Genomic DNA, 21,567 nt, shown 5'->3' on the forward strand with positions numbered 1-21,567 from the left:
CCTGACTTGCTAAAGCTCTACCTGAAGCACCTGCAGAGGTGCAGGACATCCTTTGTGGAAGTGTTCCAGGTATGGCTGGATGGGGCTGGGAGCAACCTGGCCTGCCTGGAAATGGCCCTGCCCAGGGGGGGTTAGACTGGAAGGTCCTTTACAGCTTCCTTTCAATCCAAATCTCTCTGTGATTCTCCAGAAAAACCAGCAGGAATATGCAGGAGGGCTTCGAGGAGGAGGAGAAGACACACTTGGCTGTTTGCCCGTGAATTCCCAGCTGTAGCAAGGATCCCAGGAAAGCTGGGCAGTGGATGGAGCTGTCCCAAAGCACAGGGACAGCACAGCTTTGCAATAAAGGTTTCAGGTGAAATTGTCTCCAAGGTAAATGGAACATGGAATGGATGCAAGGAACACAGGGAGTGACCTCACAGGGAATGCTGCAAAGTTCCTCCAAACCAAAGTTCCTCCAAATCAAAGGGAAGGAATTCCTGGCTGAGACAGAATTCCCAGAGAAGCTGTGGCTGCTCCTGGATCTCTGGAAGTGCCCAAGGCCAGGCTGGATGGGGTTTGGAGCAGCCTGGGGTAGTAGAAGGTGTCCCTGCCCATGGATCCTTGAGGTCCCTTCCAACCAAACCATGTGAATTTCACACAGGATTGTGTGAAATGAATCAGAATCCCCCACTCCCCGATCCATTTTGAGATATCAAATAGATTTCCTCATACCATTATCTCCATACTCCAGCCTCACAGCCAAGCCAAGCAGCCAATCCACAGTTTCCTGTCGTTCCTGTATTTTGAAGGGACAGTTCACATCTTTCATGTACTGGGCAGCAAAAAAAAAGAGAAAAAACTGGATTTTAGTGGATGAATCAGTTGGGAGCACAGAACTGTTGTCACTTTCCCACAGGCCTCACAGAAAATATTAATTAACAAGAGGTGTCACTGTGAAATTCCTGCTGTGGCATCTGATCCGTGTTGGAGTGTCCCAAAGCACCCCCAGCTCAAGTCTGACACCTGAGAATGGAATTTTATTTTTAATGAATGTTTTTTATTGCCAGACTGTACCAAAATGCCCTTGCTTAGCTCTCTGCTCATGTCACAGAGCACATGGAACAAGGGAAGGGGGAACAAGTTGGAACAAAGCTTTCCCACCTGGAATGAAACCCACCTAAGGCTTCCCCACACCAGAGCATTCCCTGCAGCAGCAGAAGTAAAATTTTCCTTTTTTGGGGATTTTGTACAACAAGAGAGGACAAAACCAGGCTGAGGTTCTGTCCCAGACCACGAGACCCAAAAACCAGGACATGGTGACATCCTGTCATGTCCCTTTGCTGCAGGGACAGGAGTGCCACACAGCTGGGAAAAGGAATTTCTGCTTTCCAGGGGCTGGAAAACAGGAATTCCTTGGGAATTATGGAGAGGACATTGTCACCAAGCCAGGAAAGGCACCACAAGCCTGGAATTCCAGATATTCCCATTTCACCTCCAAGATATTGGAATAATTCACTGAGCAAAGCAAGAGTTTCCGGGAGGGGAAAAAAATTGGGATGGATGGGCATTGGGAATTACAGAGCAGGGAAATGGGAGCAAGAGGAAAAGCTCAAGAGCTTTGGGGGGCTGCAAATGCTCAGGAGCACAGAGATCACCCAGAGTCCATTTGGATGCAGAAAATCCATCTGGAACCAGAAAAATCCATCTGGAACCAGAAAATCCATCACATTTCCAGCTCAGGAAATCCAGAAAAAAAAACCTCCATCTGGGTCTAGACAAAAAAATCCATCTGGGTCCAGACAAAAAAAATCCATCTGGAACCAGAAAAAAAAATCCATCTGGGTCTAGAAAATCCATCTGGAACGAGAAAAAAATCCATCTGGGTCCAGAAATCTACCTGGATGCACAAAAATCCATCTGGGTCCAGAAAAATCCAACTGGGTCCAGAAAAAAATCCACCTGGGTCCAGAAAAATCCACCTGGAACCAGAAAAATCCATGTGGAACCAGAAAATCCATCACATTTCCCGCTCAGGAAATCCAGAAAAAAAAATCCATCTGGAACCAGGGGAAAAAAAATCCATATGGGTCTAGAAAATCCATCTGGAACCAGAAAAAAATCCATCTGGGTCCAGAAAAAAAATTCCATCTAGAACCAGAAAAGAAATCCATCTGGGTCCAGAAATCTACCTGGATGCAGAAAAATCCAACTGGGTCCAGAACAAAAACCAACTGGGTCCAGAAAAATCCACCTGGAACCAGAAAAATCCATGTGGAACCAGAAAATCCATCACATTTCCAGCTCAGGAAATCCAGAAAAAAAAATCCATCTGGGTCTAGACAAAAAAATCCATCTGGAACCAGGGGAAAAATAAAATCCATCTGGGTCTAGAAAATCCATCTGGAACCAGAAAAAAAATCCATCTGGGTCCAGAAAAAAAATTCCATCTAGAACCAGAAAAGAAATCCATCTGGGTCCAGAAATCTACCTGGATGCACAAAAATCCACCTGGGTCCAGAAAAATCATGTGGAACCAGAAAAATCCATGGTAGAGGAACCAGAAAATCCATCACATTTCCAGCTCAGGAAATCCAGAAAAAAATTCCATCTGGGTCTAGACAAAAAAATCCATCTGGAACCAGAAAAAAAAAAAAAATCCATCTGGGTCTAGAAAATCCATCTGGAATGAGAAAAAAATCCATCTGGGTCCAGAAATCTACCTGGATGCACAAAAATCCATCTGGGTCTAGAATAATCCAACTGGGTCCAGAAAAAAAAAATCCACCTGGAACCAGAAAAATCCATGTGGAACCAGAAAATCCATCACATTTCCAGCTCAGGAAATCCAGAAAAAAAAAAAAAATCCATCTGGGTCTAGACAAAAAATCCATCTGGAACCAGGGGAAAAAAAAAAATTTCATCTGGGTCTAGAAAATCCATCTGGAACCAGAAAAAATCCATCTGGGTCCAGAAAAAATTCCATCTAGAACTAGAAAAGAAATCCATCTGGGTCCAGAAATCTACCTGGATGCAGAAAAATCCACCTAGGTCCAGCAAAATCCATCTGGAACCAGAAAAATCCATCTGGAACCAGAAAAATCTACCAGGAATGGCAGGAGGTGCAGGGATGAGCTTCCCCCACATGCTGGCAAGGCCTGCAGGAGCCTCATCCACCTCCTTTTGGGACAAAAGGAGCATTAATGCAGAAAAAATTTGTTTATTTGCAGTCTTGCTTCTGCTTCAAGAGCTGAATCAAATCAGGCAAAAAAAAAAAAAGAAAAAAAAAGACAAAAACCAGTTTGGGATGGACACTCCACTATTAAACAAACAAAGCTGAGGGAAAACTATGCACAAAATTCCCCCATTGTCATAAACTCCCCCAGTTTGGCTCCAATAATACATTTAAATTCCTAGAAATGTAACAGGACAAATATTCAGTTATTTATTTGTGCTGCACAGCCACAGCAGCTGTGAAATATCATTGACAGCAATGTCTGGAGCAAGGAAATACCTTCTCAAAGGACTTGGGCCAGTCCTCACTGTGGATGTTCCTCAGATTCCCTCGGTCCTCGATCTTGTAGTGTCGGATTTTCTGGTCCTCCAGCCAGACAATGAAATTCCTGAACTCTGTTTCATCTGTGGGGAGGAGCAAACAGAGCAGGAATTCAAAAATATCTCAAGTTTTCATCTGATTCATACAAATCTTGATGCCTCTGAGCACTTTTCCCATTAAAAACACCGCATACATATAGAAAACCCACTAAAGAGGTATTTAGTGGGTGACAAATATATATATTTAGTTAATATATATTTACTAGTTAATATATATTATAATAAATATTTACTTATGTAGTTAATATATAATTCAGTCAGCATATATTTATATATTTAAAATATATATTAATTTATATATTTAGTTAGTATATATTTATTTTAGCTAGCATGTATTTATATGTCTATAATGTATATTTATTTATATATTCAGTTGGTATATATTTATTTTTAGTCAGTATATATGTATATATTGAGAATATATATTAATCTATACATTTAGCAGGTATATATTTATTTTAGTTAGTATATATTTATATACTTAGTATATATTTATTTAGTCAGTATATGTTTATATATTTAGAAAATATATTTATTTATGTGTTTAGTTAGTACATATTTTAGTTAGTATATATTTATACATTTATAATATATATTTACTTATATATTTCGCTAGTATATTTATTTTTGTTAGTATAGATTTCTATTTCTATAATATATATTTATTTGTATATTTAGTATATATTTATTTTTGTTAGCATATTTATTATATATGTTACTATACACTTTTATTTATGCATTTAGTTAGTACATAATTTATATATAATAAATTGTTATTCATAAATTATAGGAATGATATATAAATAATACATAATTATATATTCTATATTCTATATTTTATATAATGTACAAAATTATAGAATTTATGTAAATTATTACTTGTATATTTATTTATTTGTATATTTAGTTGGTATATATTTATTTTAGTTAGTATATACTTATATATCTATAATATATATTTACAATTTAGTTAGTGTATATTTATTTCAGTTAGTATATATTTAAATATTTCTTATCTATGTCTTTATATATATATTTAAATATATATTATATATTTATTTTAGTTAGCATGTATTTATAAATATGTATTAGTGGGTTATAAATATACATATTTATATATAAAACCCCACTGTATATAATATATATAAAACCCCACTTAAATTGTGCATTCTCTGATCAAAAATCAACCCTGAGTGTTTCTCATTTTTCAGCTGACTGTCCTCATTAAAGGCATCAGCCAGCAGATTCTTTTTATTGGGAATATAATTATAACTTATGGAGCACAGAGGGAAAGGTGAAAAAACAGCAGAGAATTTGAGTTTCTAACTCTGTTTTCAGCACACACACACGACACATGCAGCACTAATCCCCAGCTCCTCTCAAAAAACAGCATAAATATCATGGCTGCACATTTTTCCATTCACTGCTGACTCCTCTTGACCCCAAATGCCGATTTTTGGGGGCTGGAATCCCACACTTCCCAGGCTGTGGCACACAGGGATGTCCAGGCTGGGTGACACGGGAGGTGACAGCTCTGCGGTGTCACCGCTGCCCAAAGCCCAGCTGGGCCGTGCTGGCTCTGGGTGAGCTTCAGCCATGGAATGGCTGGGGGGGAAGGGACCTCTTCCATCCCATCCCAATGCCAGCCCATCCCATGGATCCCATTCCAAACCAAATCCCATCGATCCCATCCCATCAACCGCATCCCATGGATCCCATCCCAATCCCATCCCATGGATCCCATCCCAATCCCATCCCATGGATCCCATCCCATCCCATCTCATGGATCCCATCCCAATCCCAATCCCATCCCATGGATCCCATCCCATCAACCGCATCCCATGGATCCCATCCCATCCCATCCCATGGATCCCATCCCATCCCATCCCATGGATCCCATCCAATCCCATCCCATGGATCCCATCCCATCCCATCTCATGGATCCCATCCCAATCCCATCCCATGGATCCCATCCCATCCCATCCCATGGATCCCATCCCATCCCATCCCATGGATCCCATCCCATCCCATCCCATCCCATGGATCCCATCCCATCAACCACATCCCATGGATCCCACCCCATCCCATCCCATGGATCCCATCCCATCTCATGGATCCCATCCCATCAACCACATCCCATGGATCCCATCCCATCCCATCTCATGGATCCCATCCCAATCCCAATCCCATCTCATGGATCCCATCCCATCAACCGCATCCCATCCCATCCCATCTCATCCCATCACGATCTCATCCCATCCCAATCCCAATCCTATTCCATGGATCCCATCCCACGGATCCCATCCCAATCCCCTCCCATCCCATCTCATGGATCCCATCCCAATCCCAATCTTGTCCTGTCCCAGTCCCATCCCATCCTATCCCATCCCATCCTATCTTATCCCATGGATGCCATCCCAATGCCATCCCATGAATCCCATGCATCCCATCCCTTCTCATCCCATCCCAATCCCGTCCCATCCCATCCCATGGATCCCATCCCAATCCCCGTCCAGCCTCCCCCGGTTCCCCGCAGCCCCCTCACCCCTGCAGTTGAAGCCGGCGGGGTTGTGATAGTCGAGCGCCGAGAGCTTGCGGCGGAACATGGTCCCGGTCACGGAGCCGGAGCCGGCCCCGATCCCGATCCCGATCCCGACCCGGATCCCGGATCCCGATCCCGGTGCCGGCGCCGCCTCCCCCGCTCAGGCCGCGCCGACGGCACCGCACGGACCGGAAGGAGGAGAACGCCCGCCCCCTGCTCCGCGTTCTGCTCGCTCATTGGTCAGCGCGCTGAGCGGCGGTCATCTCCACCAATCAAAGAGCGGAATGGGCTGCCGGGAGGGGAAGTGGATGCTCTGCCTAGGGTATGGACGCGGCGGCGGAGGGGGCGGGGCCTGTTTGGCGTGTAACGGGCGGGGTCAGTGTGAAGGGGCGGGGTCATCGTGAGGGGGAGGGGTCTGCATGTAGGGGCGGAGTCAGCGAGAGGGGCGGGGTCCGCGAGAGGGGCGGGGTCTCTGTGGGGCGTGGTCTGTATGGGGGCGGGGCTTTGGCGCGGTGTCCGCCCAGTGGGGAACTGGGGCGTGCGCTGCGCTGTACTGGGAGCTGTGTTGGGGGTACTGGGAGTACTGAGCTGTACTGGGAGCGCTGGGAGCTGTACTGGGAGAGCTAGGAGCTGTATTGTGGGGGTACTGGGAGCACTGAGATGCACTTGGAACACTGGGAGCTGTACTGGAAGTACTGGGAGCCGGCGTATAGCTGGGAGCTATACTGGGGGGTACTGGCAGCGCTGGGAGCTGTACTGGGAGCTCTGGGAGCTGTACTGGGAGGTCTGAGAGCTGTTCCGGGAATACTGGGAGCACTGATCTGTACTGGGAGCTCTGGGAGCTGTATAGGCAGCACTGGCAGCTGTACTGGGAGTAGTGGAAGTGCTTTCCTGGGAGCACTGAGCTATACTGGGAGCTCTGGGAGCTGTACTGGGGAGCTGTGCTGGGAGAATTGAGCTGTACTGGAGAGTACTGGGAGCATTGCACTGCACTGGGAGCCCTGAGATCTGAACTGGGGAGCACTGGGGAGCAGTGATCTATACTGGGCAGCACTGGGGAGCAGTGATCTGCACTGGGGAGCCGTGATCTGCACTGGGCAGCACTGGGCAGCAGTAATGTGTACTGGGGAGCAGTGATCTGTACTGGGGAGCAGAGATCTGCGCTGGGGAGCAGAGATCTGCGCTGGGGAGCAGTGATCTGCACTGGGGAGCAGTGATCTGCACTGGGGAGCAGTGATCTGTACTGGGGAGCAGTGATCTGCACTGGGGAGCAGTGATCTGCACTGGGCAGCACTGGGCAGCAGTAATGTGTACTGGGGAGCAGTGATCTGCACTGGGGAGCCGTGATCTGCACTGGGCAGCAGTAATGTGTACTGGGGAGCAGTGATCTGTACTGGGGAGCAGAGATCTGCACTGGGGAGCAGAGATCTGCGCTGGGCAGCGCTGGGAAGGCTCCAGTTGAAGGTTTTTTCCCTGGGGAAGGAAGGGATGAGCTCCGGCTGGGAGCGAGGCCACCCCCGTCCCTCGTGTCCCCCCCTCCTGCATGGCTGGGGTGGCACTTTGCAGGCAGCCAGGCGGTGACAGCGTGACGAGCCACTGCAATATTCATGCTGACATTTCCTCCGTGCCAGCCCTTCCCTTCCCAGCTGGCACCGGCTGCAGGATGGCAGCGGGAAGAGCCAGCCCCCGCCATGGCCTCAGCGGGATCCAGGGGGCTCTGCCTCCCTTTCCCTTCAGGACATTCCCCTCCCGTCCACTGGATCTCCTCCAGCTCCTTCCTGGAGTGGTGTCAGCAGGGCAGGGGCTCCCTGGCACCTCAGCCTCCTTCAGCTTTTCTGGAATTCCAGAATTCCAGAATGGTTTGGGTTGGAAGGGACATTAAAACCCATCCAGTTCCACTCCTGCCATGGCAGGGACACCTTCCACTGTCCTGTGGTGTTCCAAGCCCTGTCCAGCCTGGCCTTGGGATCCAGGAGCAGCCTCTGGGCACCCTGTGCCACCACCCTCCCAGCCAAGAATTCCACAAATCCAACCTAAACTTCCGCTCTTTCAGTCTGAACCTGTCCTGTGGCTGCAGTTCCTGAGGGAGTGTCTCTTTCCCACCCCACAGCTGGAGCCAGCAGTGACATTAAAGCCAGCAGGACAGGCACAACAACCCCAGCATGGAGAAAAGGAGCTTGGGCCCATGCCCACAGTGTCCTCAGCCACACGAGTGTCACACGCTGTCCGTGCCACCAAGAGTGACAAGCAGTGACATTGAAGCCATCAGGACAGGCACAACTCCAGCATGGAGAAAAGGAGCTTGAGCTCTTCCCCATGGTGTCCTCAGCCACATGAGTCCATGCCACCAAAAGTGACAAGCAGTGACACTGAAGCCAGCAGGACAGGCACAATAACTCCAGCTTTTTGGAGAAAAGGAGCTTGGGCCCACGGTGCCCTCAGCCACACGAGTGTCACACGCTGTCCGTGCCACCAAGAGTGACAAGCAGTGTCATTGAAGCCAGGCACAACAACTCCAGCATGGACAAAAGGAGCTCATGCCCATCCCCACAGTGCCCTCAGCCACACGAGTGTCACACACTGTTCATGCCACCAAGAGTGACAATTATGGAGGCAGTGACACCTCCGCTCTCCACCCCTCCTGCCATCCTCGCCCTCAGAGCAGCCCTTCCCCCATTCCCTGGTGGCTCCAACCCTTCCTGCAGGAGCACAAACGCATCCCCAGGAGATGAGTTGTGCTTCTCCTCTCCCCGCTGCAGCTAATGAATGCAATTAGTGCAGATGGGTTTATTCTCATTAGGGAGCCGGGCCTGGCTGCGGCCTGCGCGCGGAGCAGCGCCTCGCCCACGCTCTCCATGGAAGCTCCTCACCTCCTCCTGCTTGGCAGATGCTGCTCCAGAGCCAAATCCTGGATGTGAGGATGGAAGGGAGAGAGTGTTGGAGCTGGAGGGGAGCCAGGGAGCCATGGAACAGCTGAGCTGCCTGGCAGGCCAGGATAGACTTGGCTCCTTCCTCCCCAGCAACACCATTTTGCTTTGGAGCTGCTGTGATGGACACAGAAAAAGATGGAGGGGCTGGGAGTTGAGCTTGATGCTTGGAAAAACTGGAATATCAGCACAGATCCGTGCTGGGCTCTGTTTTGGTGGTTTTATTTCAGAACCTATGGGGATACCTTGCTTGGAGCTGCCTGGGATAGTGGAAGGTGTCCCTGTGAATGACAGGGGGTGGGACTGGATGATTTTTAAGGTCCCTTCCAACCCAAACCATTCCAGGATTCTGTGAGTCCATCATTCTTACTCTGGACCACCAAAACACCTCCTGATCACAGAATCAAACATACTATGCTCCTGCCAAATTCCCCACATCCTGAATTTTCCCTCCAGTTTCACAGGACCTCAGGGGTGAGTGTTTGATTCTATGATCAGATGTTTTGGTAGTGCAGAGTAAGAATCATGGAATCACAAAATCCTGGAATGGTTTGGGTTGGAAGGGGCCTTAAAAGCCATCCCGTTCTCCCCCCTGTCATTCACAGGGACACCTTCTGCTATCCCAGGCTGATCCAAGTAAGGTTCTGAAATAACGCCATAGGTTCTGACATAAAACCACCAGCACCCAGCCCAGAGCAGATCTATGCTCATATTCCAGTTTTTCCAAGCACCAAGATCAACTCCCAGCCCCTCCATCCTTTTCTGTGCCCATCAGAGCAGCTTCAAAGCAGATCCCAGAAATGAGCTGAGACCGAGCAGGCTCAAAATGTGTGGGCAAACACTCACCTCTGAGGGTCCTGTGAAACTGGAGGGAAAATTCAGGATGTGGGGGATTTGGTAGGAGCAGAGTATGTGATCAGGAGGTGTTTTGGTAGTCCAGAGTAAGAATGATGGAATCACAGAATCCTGGAGTGGTTTGGGTTGGAAGGGACCTTAAAAATCATCCAGTCCCACTCCCTGGCATTCACAGGGACACTTTCCACTGTCCCAGGATGCTCCAAGCCCTGTCTAGCCTGGCCTTGGGCACTGCCAGGGATCCAGAGGCAGCCACAGCTGTGCCAGGGCCTCCCCACCCTCCCATTAAAAAATTCTTCCTTATTTCTGAGCCTGAACCAACCCTCTTTTAGATTAAAACCCTTTTTGCTGTCCCTCCAGGCCCTATAGAAATCTGTCCTTCTGTAGAAGGTTCCTTCAGGCCCTGCAAGGGGCTCTGAAGTTTCCCTGGATCCTTCCTTTCTCCAGGTGAGCGCCCCCAGCTCTCCCGGAGCTTCTCCAACCCCTGGAGCAGCTCCATGGCCTCCTCTGGATTTGCTCCTGTGCTGAGTGCCAGGGCTGGGAGAAGATGGAAGGAGAGGGGAGAAGGATGGACAATGAAATTGGGAATTTTAGGTGTCTCTCAATTTCAAGGAGCAATGTCCCACCCTGAACAAGTCCGTTCTCCCCTGACCTGCCCCATCCTGTGGAGCTGCTGAAACCCCAGGCCCAAAACTCCTGCTAAACCCTCCCTGACAGGGAGAACCCCTTGGGAACTGCATGCAACCACAACCAGGACGGGATCCCACCTTCCCAGGGAGCACAGAGCAGCATCTCCAAAGGCTTGAAACAAATCCAAAAGTTTATTTCCAACGAGTACACAGACCATGTGGGATGGGGATGCGCTACACCACGACCGGCTTTCGCCCTACAGCCACCCCCTCCCCAAAATCCTGCTGCTGGCAGGGTGACAACCCATGGACAGAATTGCCACCAGCAACCTTTGCAGACAATAAAAGTCCTTTTTTCAGTACTCCAGATATTTTTTTTTCTTTAAAAGCCTGGGGGTAGTGGAATGTTGTTTGAGGCCAGGCTGGAAATCCAGCATGGGGATGGAGGGATGGGTGGGATTTTTGTTGTGAGGAGGGGAAACAACCTTGGCAGGAGATTTCTGCTTGGCTAACAAAGGCAGATCTGTGTAAATAGAAATACTGGGGTGAAATACCTGGCAGCACACCAATGGCAACACTACAACCAACAGAAAAATCAAGCCCAGCAACATAAAACACCTTCAATGAATAGTTTGGGTTAATTCAAAATCTCCCCCTCCCCGCTCCCCCATATTCATGCAGGTTTATTTTGTCCTCTAAGGTATTAAGAATTCGAGTTGTAAAAGAGGCAAGTCGTTAAAAAAATTATTACAAACCACTTTTGTGACAATGTTTGAGAAAGGGTGGGGTGGGAGCCCCGGGTCAGACCGGCTGCACTTCACTCTCTGTGACAATAAATCAGATTAAGAAGAAAAGACAAAACTCAGGATGGGGTTTTTACATCTCTGCCTGGTAACACCAAGAGTGAAACCAGCTGCAGAGCAAACCACTTCATCCACCCTTCATCCAAAAGCTACGGGAGCTGTAGTAAAAAGATCAAAATTGGGGGAATTAGGGGGGGCTGGGACCATCTAGGTTACTTGTGGCTTACAAACATTCCCAGGTGCCAAAAGTTTGGAGTCCAGTGTGAGAAGAACTGGCCTTCTCTGTAGAAGAACTAGAAAAAGAGTATGAAAAGGTAGAAAAACCAAAAAGCACTTCTTTTTATGGGCTAGAAAGAGTTACCAAAAGGTACCTAAAGACTTTTCCCCTCCCAGATCCACAGGAATTTTTAAAAGCTCTCACAACTGATTCAGAACTGCTTCAGCAGGGTCACCACAGACCCCTAAAAACCCCTTTGTGACCCCCAGCTCATTTTGTACATAAATCCCCACATAATGATTCCCAAAGTGATGGTTCCCAAAGGGATGGTTCCCAAAGGGCTGGCTCCCAAAGTGATGGTTCCCAAAGGGATGGTTCCCAAAGGGATGGTTCCCAAAGGGATGGCTCCCAAAGTGATGGTTCCCAAAGAGATGGTTCCCAAAGAGATGGTTCCCAAAGGGATGATTCCCAAAGAGATGGCTCCCAAAGAGATGGTTCCCAAAGGGATGGCTCCCAAAGTGATGGTTCCCAAAGGGATGGTTCCCAAAGGGATGGTTCCCAAAGGGATGGTTCCCAAAGTTTCCCAAAGGACAGATGAACAGGGGAAAGCCAGGAGGTGTTTAGCAGCAGAAAGGAGAGACAAGCCACATCCACAGAAGCATGGGCCCGAGGAGGAGCCCAGAAAGGTGGCGTGTGTCCCCCGAGAGCTGGGAGCAGATGAAGCAGACCTGGGAATCACTGCCCAGCCTGGCAGGAGCCCAGGCTGTGTGTAAACAGGGAATCAGGCACCTCTGGGAAGGGGCAGCCCCACAGCTCCCGGGGCTGCTCCTCTGGCCCTTCCCAACGTAGGGAGGGGACAGCGGGAATGGGAGGGGAGGTGGGGGCAGGAAGGGGCAGGAACATCCCAATGTAGGGCAGCATTCCATGGTGGGACAGCATCCCATGGAGGAGGAGCATCCCACCATGGAGCAGCATCCCATGGAGGAGAAGCATCCCATGGTGGAGCAGCATCCCATGGAGGAGCAGCATCCCACCATGGAGCAGCATCCCATGGAGGAGCAACATTCCATGGAGGAGCAGCATCCCACCATGAAGCAGAATCTCACCATGGAGTAGCATTTCATGGAGGAGCAGCATCCCACCATGGAGAAGCAGTCCATGGAGGAGCAACATTCCATGGTGGAGCAGCATCCCATGGAGGAGCAGCATCCCACCATGGAGCAGAATCCCATTTTGGAGCAGCATTCCATCCACTGTGGGGCTGTATCCCACCATGGAGGAGGTGGCATCCCACTCTGGAGTAGCATTCCACCACGGAGCAGAATCCCACCATGGAGCAGCAGTCCATGGAGAAGCAGCATCCCATTTGGAGTAGCACTCCACCATGGGGCTGTATCCCACCATGGAGCAGCATTCCATGGAGGAGCAGCATCCCACCCTGAAGCAGCATCCCACCACTGAGCAGCATCCCAGCAACATTCCAGACCAGCCCCAAGGGAAGGAAGTGCTACCAGGAACTGGGAAAAGAGCAGGACCAAGCGAGGAGAGCAGAGGCACAGAGGTGTAGGAGGAAGGAAAGACCCAGAAAGAAGCGGTCGACTTTGATTTTCGGATTTCTGGCTCGCCCTGCACCCGGGCTGGCACCTGCCCTGTGGCAGGAGGCATTTCAGGCACGTCTAAGGCATCTCAGGAGCACTCTTTGCTTTCAGAATCGCCTCTGTTCCCTCCCTACGGCTTCTTCCACCAGCACGTGGTGCCAAACGCTGGAAAAGAAAAGTCTGGAGCGGATGAACGGAATTAAACTCTCATGCACTACCACTGAATGTCATCACAGGGCTAGGAAGCACCAAGCACGACACAGGAACCACTTTTACTTGCAGAACCAAAGCTAACCATAGAGAGAATGGTAAAAAGTGGGGTTTGCTGGGGACACAGAGCTGCTGGTGTTCCCTGGACCCACCCCTGCTACGCTACGGCCAGAAATGAAAAAGCACAAGACCAAACATTGAGTAACAGCACAGCCACCTAACCTGTCTGCTATATATCTGACAACTTAAATCAAAAATATTAGCTTGGAAAGAAACCAGCAATATCATTCCAAGAAGGTTATACACATCCTTAGCAGTTAACTTTGCTCAGCACAGCTCTGGTGCTTTAAATATGGAACAATCGAACAATTTTGTGAGCAGAAAAGTGACACAGATTTATTCTTTACATGGGTTTTTTTTTGTTTGTTTTTCTCTTTCTAGGCAACTCTACAGACTTCAGATCTTTTGCCTTGCAATGCAGATCATCTGATTCCCCCAAAGGTGGCCAGGTTCTTTAAACATGCACATCTCTGTAGCTTCCAGGCCGTGTTTTTTACTTATTTTTGTTTAAATTCTGCAGACCAGCAGGTCGTCCCCATTCCTAAAAACTCTACATCAGTGTTCAGGGTGGCCTGAGTGCCCGTCAGGCTCCTCCTGGGTTTACAGGATCACACAGAAGAACTTCTTCTCTCTAAAGGGGTTTTCTGAGGCCGGGACGGGGGTCAATAGAGGGTCCTCCTTGGCGTGGGCTTCACAGTACGCCATCAGGTCTGCTGCTGCTTTGGACACCTGCAAAAGGAGGAGCCCTGGGTTAGGGACAGGCTGTGCTGGGGATGTCCCACCTGGAGAGGTGCCACCAGGCTGGCAGCATCCCTGGGCAGGGAGCCCTTTGGACACCTGCAAAAGGAGGAGCCCTGGGTCAGGGACAGGCTGTGTGATGGTGTTCACAGGGGAATCAGGCTGAGGGAAGAGACGAGGATCTGACTCCATGTTTCAGAAGTCTTGATTTACTATTTTATGATATATATTACATTAAAACTATACTAAAAGAATAGAAGAAAGGATTTCATCAGAAGGCTAGCTAAGAATAGAAAAAGAAAGAATGATAACAAAAGCTCTGTCTCGGACTCTCTGTCTGAGCCAGCTGACTGTGATTGGCCATTAATTAGAAACATCCACATGAGACCAATCACAGATGCACCTGTTGCATTCCACAGCAGCAGATAATCAATGTTTACATTTTGCTCCTGAGGCCTCTCAGCTTCTCAGGAGGAAAAATCCTAAGGAAAGGATTTTTCATAAAAGATGTCTGTGACATGGCTGTGCTGGGGACATCCCACCTGGAGAGGTGCCACCAGGCTGGCAGCATCCTTGGGCAGGGAATATCAGATTTGATATGAGAACCTGACTGACAGTGCAGCAGCACGTCCCTGCTGGGGCTGATTCTGGGCTGGTTCTTCACCTCTGGGCTCTGAGCTGCTCTGTCAGCCTGAATTCCCATTCCCAGCTTTCCCAGCCTTCCCCCATTCCCATCCTTCACCTGACAAGGACTGACTACAGCATCCCTGCTGGCTCTCCCACGCATCCCTTGGCAGGAACATCCACAGCAGATTTCCTGCCCTCACCCACCAGCCTCACTCTTTATTCCAGACATGGCAGCAGCTCCCGAGCCACCCGAGCTCATCCCAGCCCTGGAGCACTTCTCTCCCTGGATTTAAGCTCTTAGCAAGGAGCTGAGATGCCTTGGGGACAGTCACTCCTTCCCACCACCCCACAGGGCTCCAGGGGATGCTTCCAGCTGCCTCTCACCCCTGGGAGTGCCAGGCTGGATAGCGCTTGGAGCAAGCTGGGATGGTGGAAGGTGTCCCTGGCAGGGGGTTGGAACAAAAAGGGCTTTAAAGGTCCACTCCAACCCAAACCATTCCCAGATTCTACAGTCCCATCTCCCTGGATCTGCTCCCCCAGGGCCGTGGCTGGAGGTTCGGCTCAGCCCGTGCATTGCTTATCTCACCTCTCCCTTCTTTTTGTGGTGGCTGGAGAAAGGTTTGAGCAGCAAAGCACAGCCCTCTTTTGATTTCCCTCTTCTTTTGATTTCCTTAATCTGGTGCTCGTAACACTGATGACTGAATGGTCTACTTAAAACAAGAGCGTCCCCCACAAACACCACCTGGCTCCACCTCCCAGCTCCCTCCACGAGCTTTGGGCAGCAGCCACCACCTCCCAGCCTTCCCAGAGGCCTCTCCCAAGAACCCCTACCTTTATCCTGTCGATGTTGGCCTCCATCTTCAGCTGCTCCACCAGCTTGCGGGCCTGTGCTATGCTAGCAGTGTTGTTGCTAGCCATGGGCAGGCCAGGAGGGCTCTTGGGATGGGCTGTGGGCAGGAACACACCGGGATCAGCTTCTGAGCTGCTCCTGCCAGCTCCAAAATGGGTTTTTTAGGGGATTTTAAATATATATATATATATATATATATATATAATATAGATCATATTATATATGCCAGCCCCCAAGGGATGGGCTGGGGTTGCTTGTGTGGAGGGTTAGAGCCATCAAAATGAGGGGGTGAGGATGGCAGATGCCAACCCAGGGCAGGGACATGCTGCCAGTGCTGTCCCCAGAGCTGGGTGGCACTGGGACTGTCCAGAGCCCAGCCTGCAGCAGCAGGAGCCCAGCTGATCTGTGCTTTGCTGTTTGCTGTTCCACACCAGCCTCTGACAGCAACAAAAACCAGGGAACAGGATTTCTGTGCCAGGCTCATTCCCTGCCCTTCCTCCAGCCCCTGCTGGTGCCCAGTGTGTGTCCAGTGTCCCTCAGCCTCCCTGCCTTTGTCCCTGCTGCCAATTTGCACATTGAGATGCTAAACAGGATGCTGGAGTTTCCTGTTTCTGGAGATTTCTACCCCAGGCAGGCGGGGGATGCTCATTAAGGTCACTCCAGGCTGGATCCCGGATGTTTTTCCAGCACTTTCTACCAGCAGTGAGCTCTGACAGAGGCAGCAGAATCCCAGCATCCAGCTCCTGCAGCAGCAAGGGCTTTCCAGCAGTGCTGAGGCTGACTGGGGCTGCCTGCCAGCTCCAAAATGGGTTTTTCATGGGATTTTAAAAAAAATATATATACATTTTAAAAAATTATATATTATAATTATATATATATAATCAATGTAATCTATAATATAAATATAATCAATATCAGATAATAGATATTATATATTAGATAATTGATATTATATTAGACAATATAGATTACAAATAGAATAGAATAGAATAGAAACTACATAATATATAATGTTATATATTCTAACATTATTATATGTTATATAATAATAATATATAACATTATATATTATAATAATGTTATAATAATGTTATAATATATAACATTATATATTATGTAGTTTATATTATATTATGTTGTTATATTATATATAATAATATATAACATTATTATAATATATAATGTTATATATTATAACATTATAATTGTAATTATAATATAAATTACATAATATATATTATATATTGTGTAATTTATATTATATTAATGATATATTAATTATATATTCTATTAATGATATATATTCTATTCTATCATATAATATCATCATATCATATCATATCATATCATATCATATCATATCATATCATATCATACCATATTTATTATATTATATATTTTTGTGGGGGTTTAGGGGATTTATATGGGATCCCACTCAAATCTGTGGGATTTCTAGAGGAATCAACCTGGCACTGGTGCCTGTGCTTGCAGCCAGGGCCAGCCGTGTTTGAGGATGAGGAGGGGAGCGCAGGGAGGGGTTGTTTTTTACCAGAAGCTGATCTCTCCGCTGATCTGTGCCTCTAAGGGAAGCTCTGCTCCTCTTGGCCCTTCACTGCCCTTAAATAAAGAGAACAGAAAATGAAACTCAGCTCTGTGGGACGATAATTTCTGGCACCAGGGATCCCACAGACGCCGGGTGCCACATCCCCAGGTCCCCGCCGTGCGTCCCCCTGCCCTGTGCAGTGCCAGCCCAGCCCCCAGGGACACTTTTTGTTTGCATTCAGCGAGGTTTTCAGCACAGGAAGAGGTTCCAGTCATGGGCAAGCAGCCCAGGGCTGCTGGCAGCCCCGAGCAGGCTGGAGGGCGCACAGGGCATGGGTTGAAGGTCTGGTGCACAGAAGGAGCATCCATCTCCTGGGGAGTGCTGCCAAAATGCTCCAGCCCAGCTCCTGCCTGGATCTGCTCCCCAGGCCGTGGCTGGAGGTTCAGCTCAGCCCCTGCATTGTGTTTATCTCACCTCTCCCCTCGTTTTTGGTGGCTGGGGAAGGGTTTGAGAAGCAGAGCACAGCTCTCTTTCGATTTCCCTCTCCTTTCGATTTCCCTCTTCTTTCAATTTGCTTAATCTGGGGCTCAACACTGATGACTGAATGGTTACAAAGGATTCTGAAATGAATCTTTTGCTTCACAGGGCACCATTTGTGTTGGGGAAGCTTTTTGTCTTTCACAAACAGAGCGAGATTAGCAAGAGACGTTCCTTGAAATTTTATTACAACATCAGCCTCATTTTCTCAACATTAGATAGCTGAGACAATAGAGAAATAGCAAAAGCTCACATCTTGCCAGCAGCAGCCAAAGATTTCTTTGTTACAGAACATTTAAAAAATTTTCTAGCCAATAGCATATCGCTAAAGTTACAAACAATTGTTCTAACCAATCACTAGAGGTACACATACTTCACACAACACTTACTTATTTCTAAGTAAGAAATACTTCTTACTTAATAGAACTTACTTCTATTAACAATGCACAATACACCATTATTAAGCTTAAAACCTTCTACTATGTTACTAAATATATTTCTTTCTACAGTCTTAAAGTCTATCTTAACCAAACCTAAAACTCAAGCTATTGTTTCAGGTCCTTATTTACTATTAACTTTACTTACTATAATATTGTAACTTTTTCCTACCTTCACACTTTACAACTAATTCTAATTTCTCTATTCTTTCTATTTTTAAAATCTGCTTTCCCAACTTTCTTTCTTATCTTCACTATTCCCCACACCATGGAATGTGTTGTGTTCTGGCATAGCAGCAGGTTCAACCAAGACTGGCTTGGGTGCCACAGAGACTTTCCCAAGGCAGCAAATGTCACCCCTGGCAGGGCTCCAAAAGTGTGTGACTGTGGCACTTGGGGACACGGATTAGTGGTGGGATTGGCAGTGATGAGGGCTCAATTTTAGAGGGCTTTTCCAACCTAAACAATTCCATGTTGTGCCCTTTCATATTGTGTCTTAAGCTGGACTAAGGGAAATTTTAGTTGGATATCAGGAAAAAGGTTTTTTCCAGAAAGGGTGATAGAGTTCTGGAATGGCTGCCCAGGGAGGTGGTGCAGTCCCCATCCCTGGGTGTGTTTAACAAAGCCTGGATGTGGCACTGGGTGCCAGGGGTGAGCTGAGCTGTTGGGGCTGGACTGGACTCCATGATCCTGAAGGTCTCTTCCAACCCAGGGATTCTGTGAATTCTGTGGAAGGACCTGCTTCAGTGGCAGGGAATCACTTCAGGGACTTCTGTTTAGGATCCATAGGAGCAGGGAGGGCAGCTGAGAGCATCTGTATGCCTGTTACAGCTCTGATATTTTAAATAATTCCATATATCCAACCCCGCTGCCACGCTCCTGCAAGGAAACCCTCCCTTGCTCTTACTACAGCCAGCCCTAGGGACACTAAAATGGGGAAAACAGCCCCAAAAATAAGGTGAGGGAAGGGTGGGACCCTCCTGAGAGGAGCACAGGCCTGTTGGGACAATGTTGGGGCAACTCAGAGGAGCCTCCCAGGAGCCACCACACCCTGGGCCCTGCTCAGCCACTCTGCAGGTGCTTCAATTAGAAACATTTTGCATTTTGGGGCCAGTGATGGGTTTAGAGCACTTCCACCCCTGGGGAAACCCGGGGCGTTTCCTCCACCACAAATAACAAAAAAAGCAGCAGGTGACACTTCAAAATGAGCTGGTGAATGTCCCACCCTGGACAACAGCCCTGTGGAGCTGCTCCAGCAGTAAAGCAGCTCTTAAACCCCAGAGAGAGGAGACCCCACTGTGCCCTTGGGAAGGCGTGGAACCCCAAAATTCCATGGGTTTTTTGGTTTGGATTGGATTTATCATAGAGAAATGGAATGGAATGGAATGGGTTGGAAAGGACCTTAAATCCCATCTCATCCCACCCCTGCCACGGGAGGGACACCTTCCACTGTCCCAGGGTACTCCAAGCCCTGTCCAGCCTGGCTTTGGGCACTGCCAGGGATCCAGGGGCAGTTTGGATTGGATTTATCATAGAGAGATGGGATGGGTTGGGTTGGAAGAACCTTAAATCCCATCTCATCCCACCTCTGCCATGGCAGGGACACCTTCCACTGTCCCAGGTGCTCCAAGCCCCGTCCAACCTGGCCTTGGGCACTGCCAGGGATCCAGGGGCAGCCACAGCTGCTCTGGGCACCCTGTGCCAGGGCCTGCCCACCCTCATATTCCTTCCCAAAATCCCATCCAACTCTGCCATTCCCTGCGTCCTGTCCCTCCATCCCTTGTCCCAAGTCCCTCTCCAGCTTTTTGCACCCCTCAGAACAATCCCAGCCCTTTCCACACACAATAAATAACCCAAGGCCCCTCTGTAGTTTGTCTGCACTACAGACAAACATCAAAACAAGCTGGCAAGATCCCGAGCTGTAATTACAGCGCAGAGCCCAAAAGAGACACTATCCATGTCCTGGCCCTGTAAAACATCATTAGCATGAAAATAACGAGGAAGGGCTCATTAACCCGTGGGCTCCAAGGCAGGAATCCCATTATCCAGGCACACACGTGCCATGAAGTGAGGGAAATAAGGCACTGCCTGAATTCCCTTGGGAGGGCCATAAAACTCCTCTCATTGCAGGCAAAGCTCAGCACAACAGCATGAGTGGGTGTGAGAGCAGCCCTGTGATAATAGGAAGACCAGGAAATGAAATAAAAATAAATAAAAATAATTTAAAAAAAAAATTTAAAATAAAAATAAGCTCAGCACAACAGCAGAAGGTGTGAGAGCAGCCCTGTGATAATGGGAAGACCAGGAAATGAAATATGAATAAATAAAAATAAAATATTAAATTAAAAGAAGTTAAAAAATAAAAATAAAATTTAAAAAAATTTAAAAATGGAAATGAGTTCAGCACAACAGCAGAGGGTGTGAGAGCAGCCCTGTGATAATGGGAAGACCAGGAAATGAAACAAAAATAAATAAAAATTAAAATAAAAATTTTTAAAATTTAAACACAAAAACAAGCTCAGCACAACAGCAGGGGGTGTGAAAGCAGCCCTGTGATAATGGGAAGGCAAGGAAATTAAATAAAAATAAATAAAAATAAATTTTAAAAAAATTTAAAAATAAAAATAAAATTTAATTTTTTTAAATAATAGTAAGCTCAGCACAACAGCAGAAGGTGTGAGAGCAGCCCTGTGATAATAGGAAGACCAGAAAATGAAGAAAAAAATTTAAAAATTAAATTAAAATTTTAAAAAATTTAAAAATAAAAACAAGCTCAACACAATAGCAGGGGATGTGAGAGCAGCCCTGTGATAATGGGAAGACCAGGAAATAAAAATTAAAATAAATAAATAACTAAAATTAAAATTATCCTAAAACAAAACCTATAAATAGAACTATAACTGTAAATATAAATAAATTTATAGATATAATAAAGGAAATTATAAAATAAAAAAGAATATTAAAATGAAAATGTAAAAATTAAATATATTTTATATATTTATTTATAATATATAAAATAATATAAAATATAAAATTTTATATTTATATTTATATCTATATCTATATCTATATCTATATCTATATCTATATCTATATCTATATCTATATCTATCTATATATATCTATCTATCTCTCTCTCTCTCTCTATATATATATATAAAATCTATTTTGTATAAAAACATAATTATATATATATATATATATAAAGTTATGGACAGGGCTTGGAGCAACCTGGGATGGTGGAAGGTGTCCCTGCCATGGCAGGGGTGGAGTGGGATGGGCTCTAAGGTCCCTTCCAACTCAAAATATTCTGGGATTCCATGAAAAATGCTGGCAAAAAATGTCTGGACATAAAAATTTTGCTGCTGGTTTTTGCTAAGCTCCAAACCCACCTCATTTG

The 21,567-nt window shown here is 47.1% G+C and overlaps 2 protein-coding genes across 6 annotated transcripts in view; both read right to left on the bottom strand.

Annotated features, from left to right (window-relative positions):
- The window catches only part of RTRAF (RNA transcription, translation and transport factor), an 18,576-nt gene extending 12,221 nt beyond the window's left edge, over positions 1-6,355 (bottom strand). The window contains exons 1-3 of the mRNA XM_059474836.1: positions 6,140-6,355; positions 3,494-3,618; positions 715-814 (exon numbers count right to left, since the gene is read on the bottom strand). Coding sequence (XP_059330819.1) covers positions 715-814; positions 3,494-3,618; positions 6,140-6,200 — 286 coding nt within the window. The 5' untranslated portion in view covers positions 6,201-6,355. The remainder of the gene's footprint in view (positions 1-714; positions 815-3,493; positions 3,619-6,139) is intronic.
- A 7,389-nt stretch (positions 6,356-13,744) lies between these two features.
- Positions 13,745-21,567, bottom strand: part of GNG2 (G protein subunit gamma 2) — a 30,937-nt gene continuing 23,114 nt past the window's right edge. For 2 of the 5 annotated variants that reach the window (XM_059474350.1, XM_059474351.1), the window contains exons 2-4: positions 17,200-17,267; positions 15,632-15,747; positions 13,745-14,164 (exon numbers count right to left, since the gene is read on the bottom strand). In XM_059474350.1, the coding sequence (XP_059330333.1) occupies positions 14,036-14,164; positions 15,632-15,718 (216 nt within the window). In that variant the 5' untranslated portion in view covers positions 15,719-15,747; positions 17,200-17,267 and the 3' untranslated portion in view covers positions 13,745-14,035. Of the gene's footprint in view, positions 14,165-15,631; positions 15,796-17,199; positions 17,268-21,567 lie in introns of all 5 variants that reach the window. The other 3 variants (XM_059474354.1, XM_059474353.1, XM_059474352.1) reach the window with 2 other exon arrangements.

The sequence above is a fragment of the Ammospiza nelsoni genome, chromosome 6, assembly GCF_027579445.1.
Source record: "Ammospiza nelsoni isolate bAmmNel1 chromosome 6, bAmmNel1.pri, whole genome shotgun sequence".
Lineage (NCBI taxonomy): Eukaryota > Metazoa > Chordata > Aves > Passeriformes > Passerellidae > Ammospiza > Ammospiza nelsoni.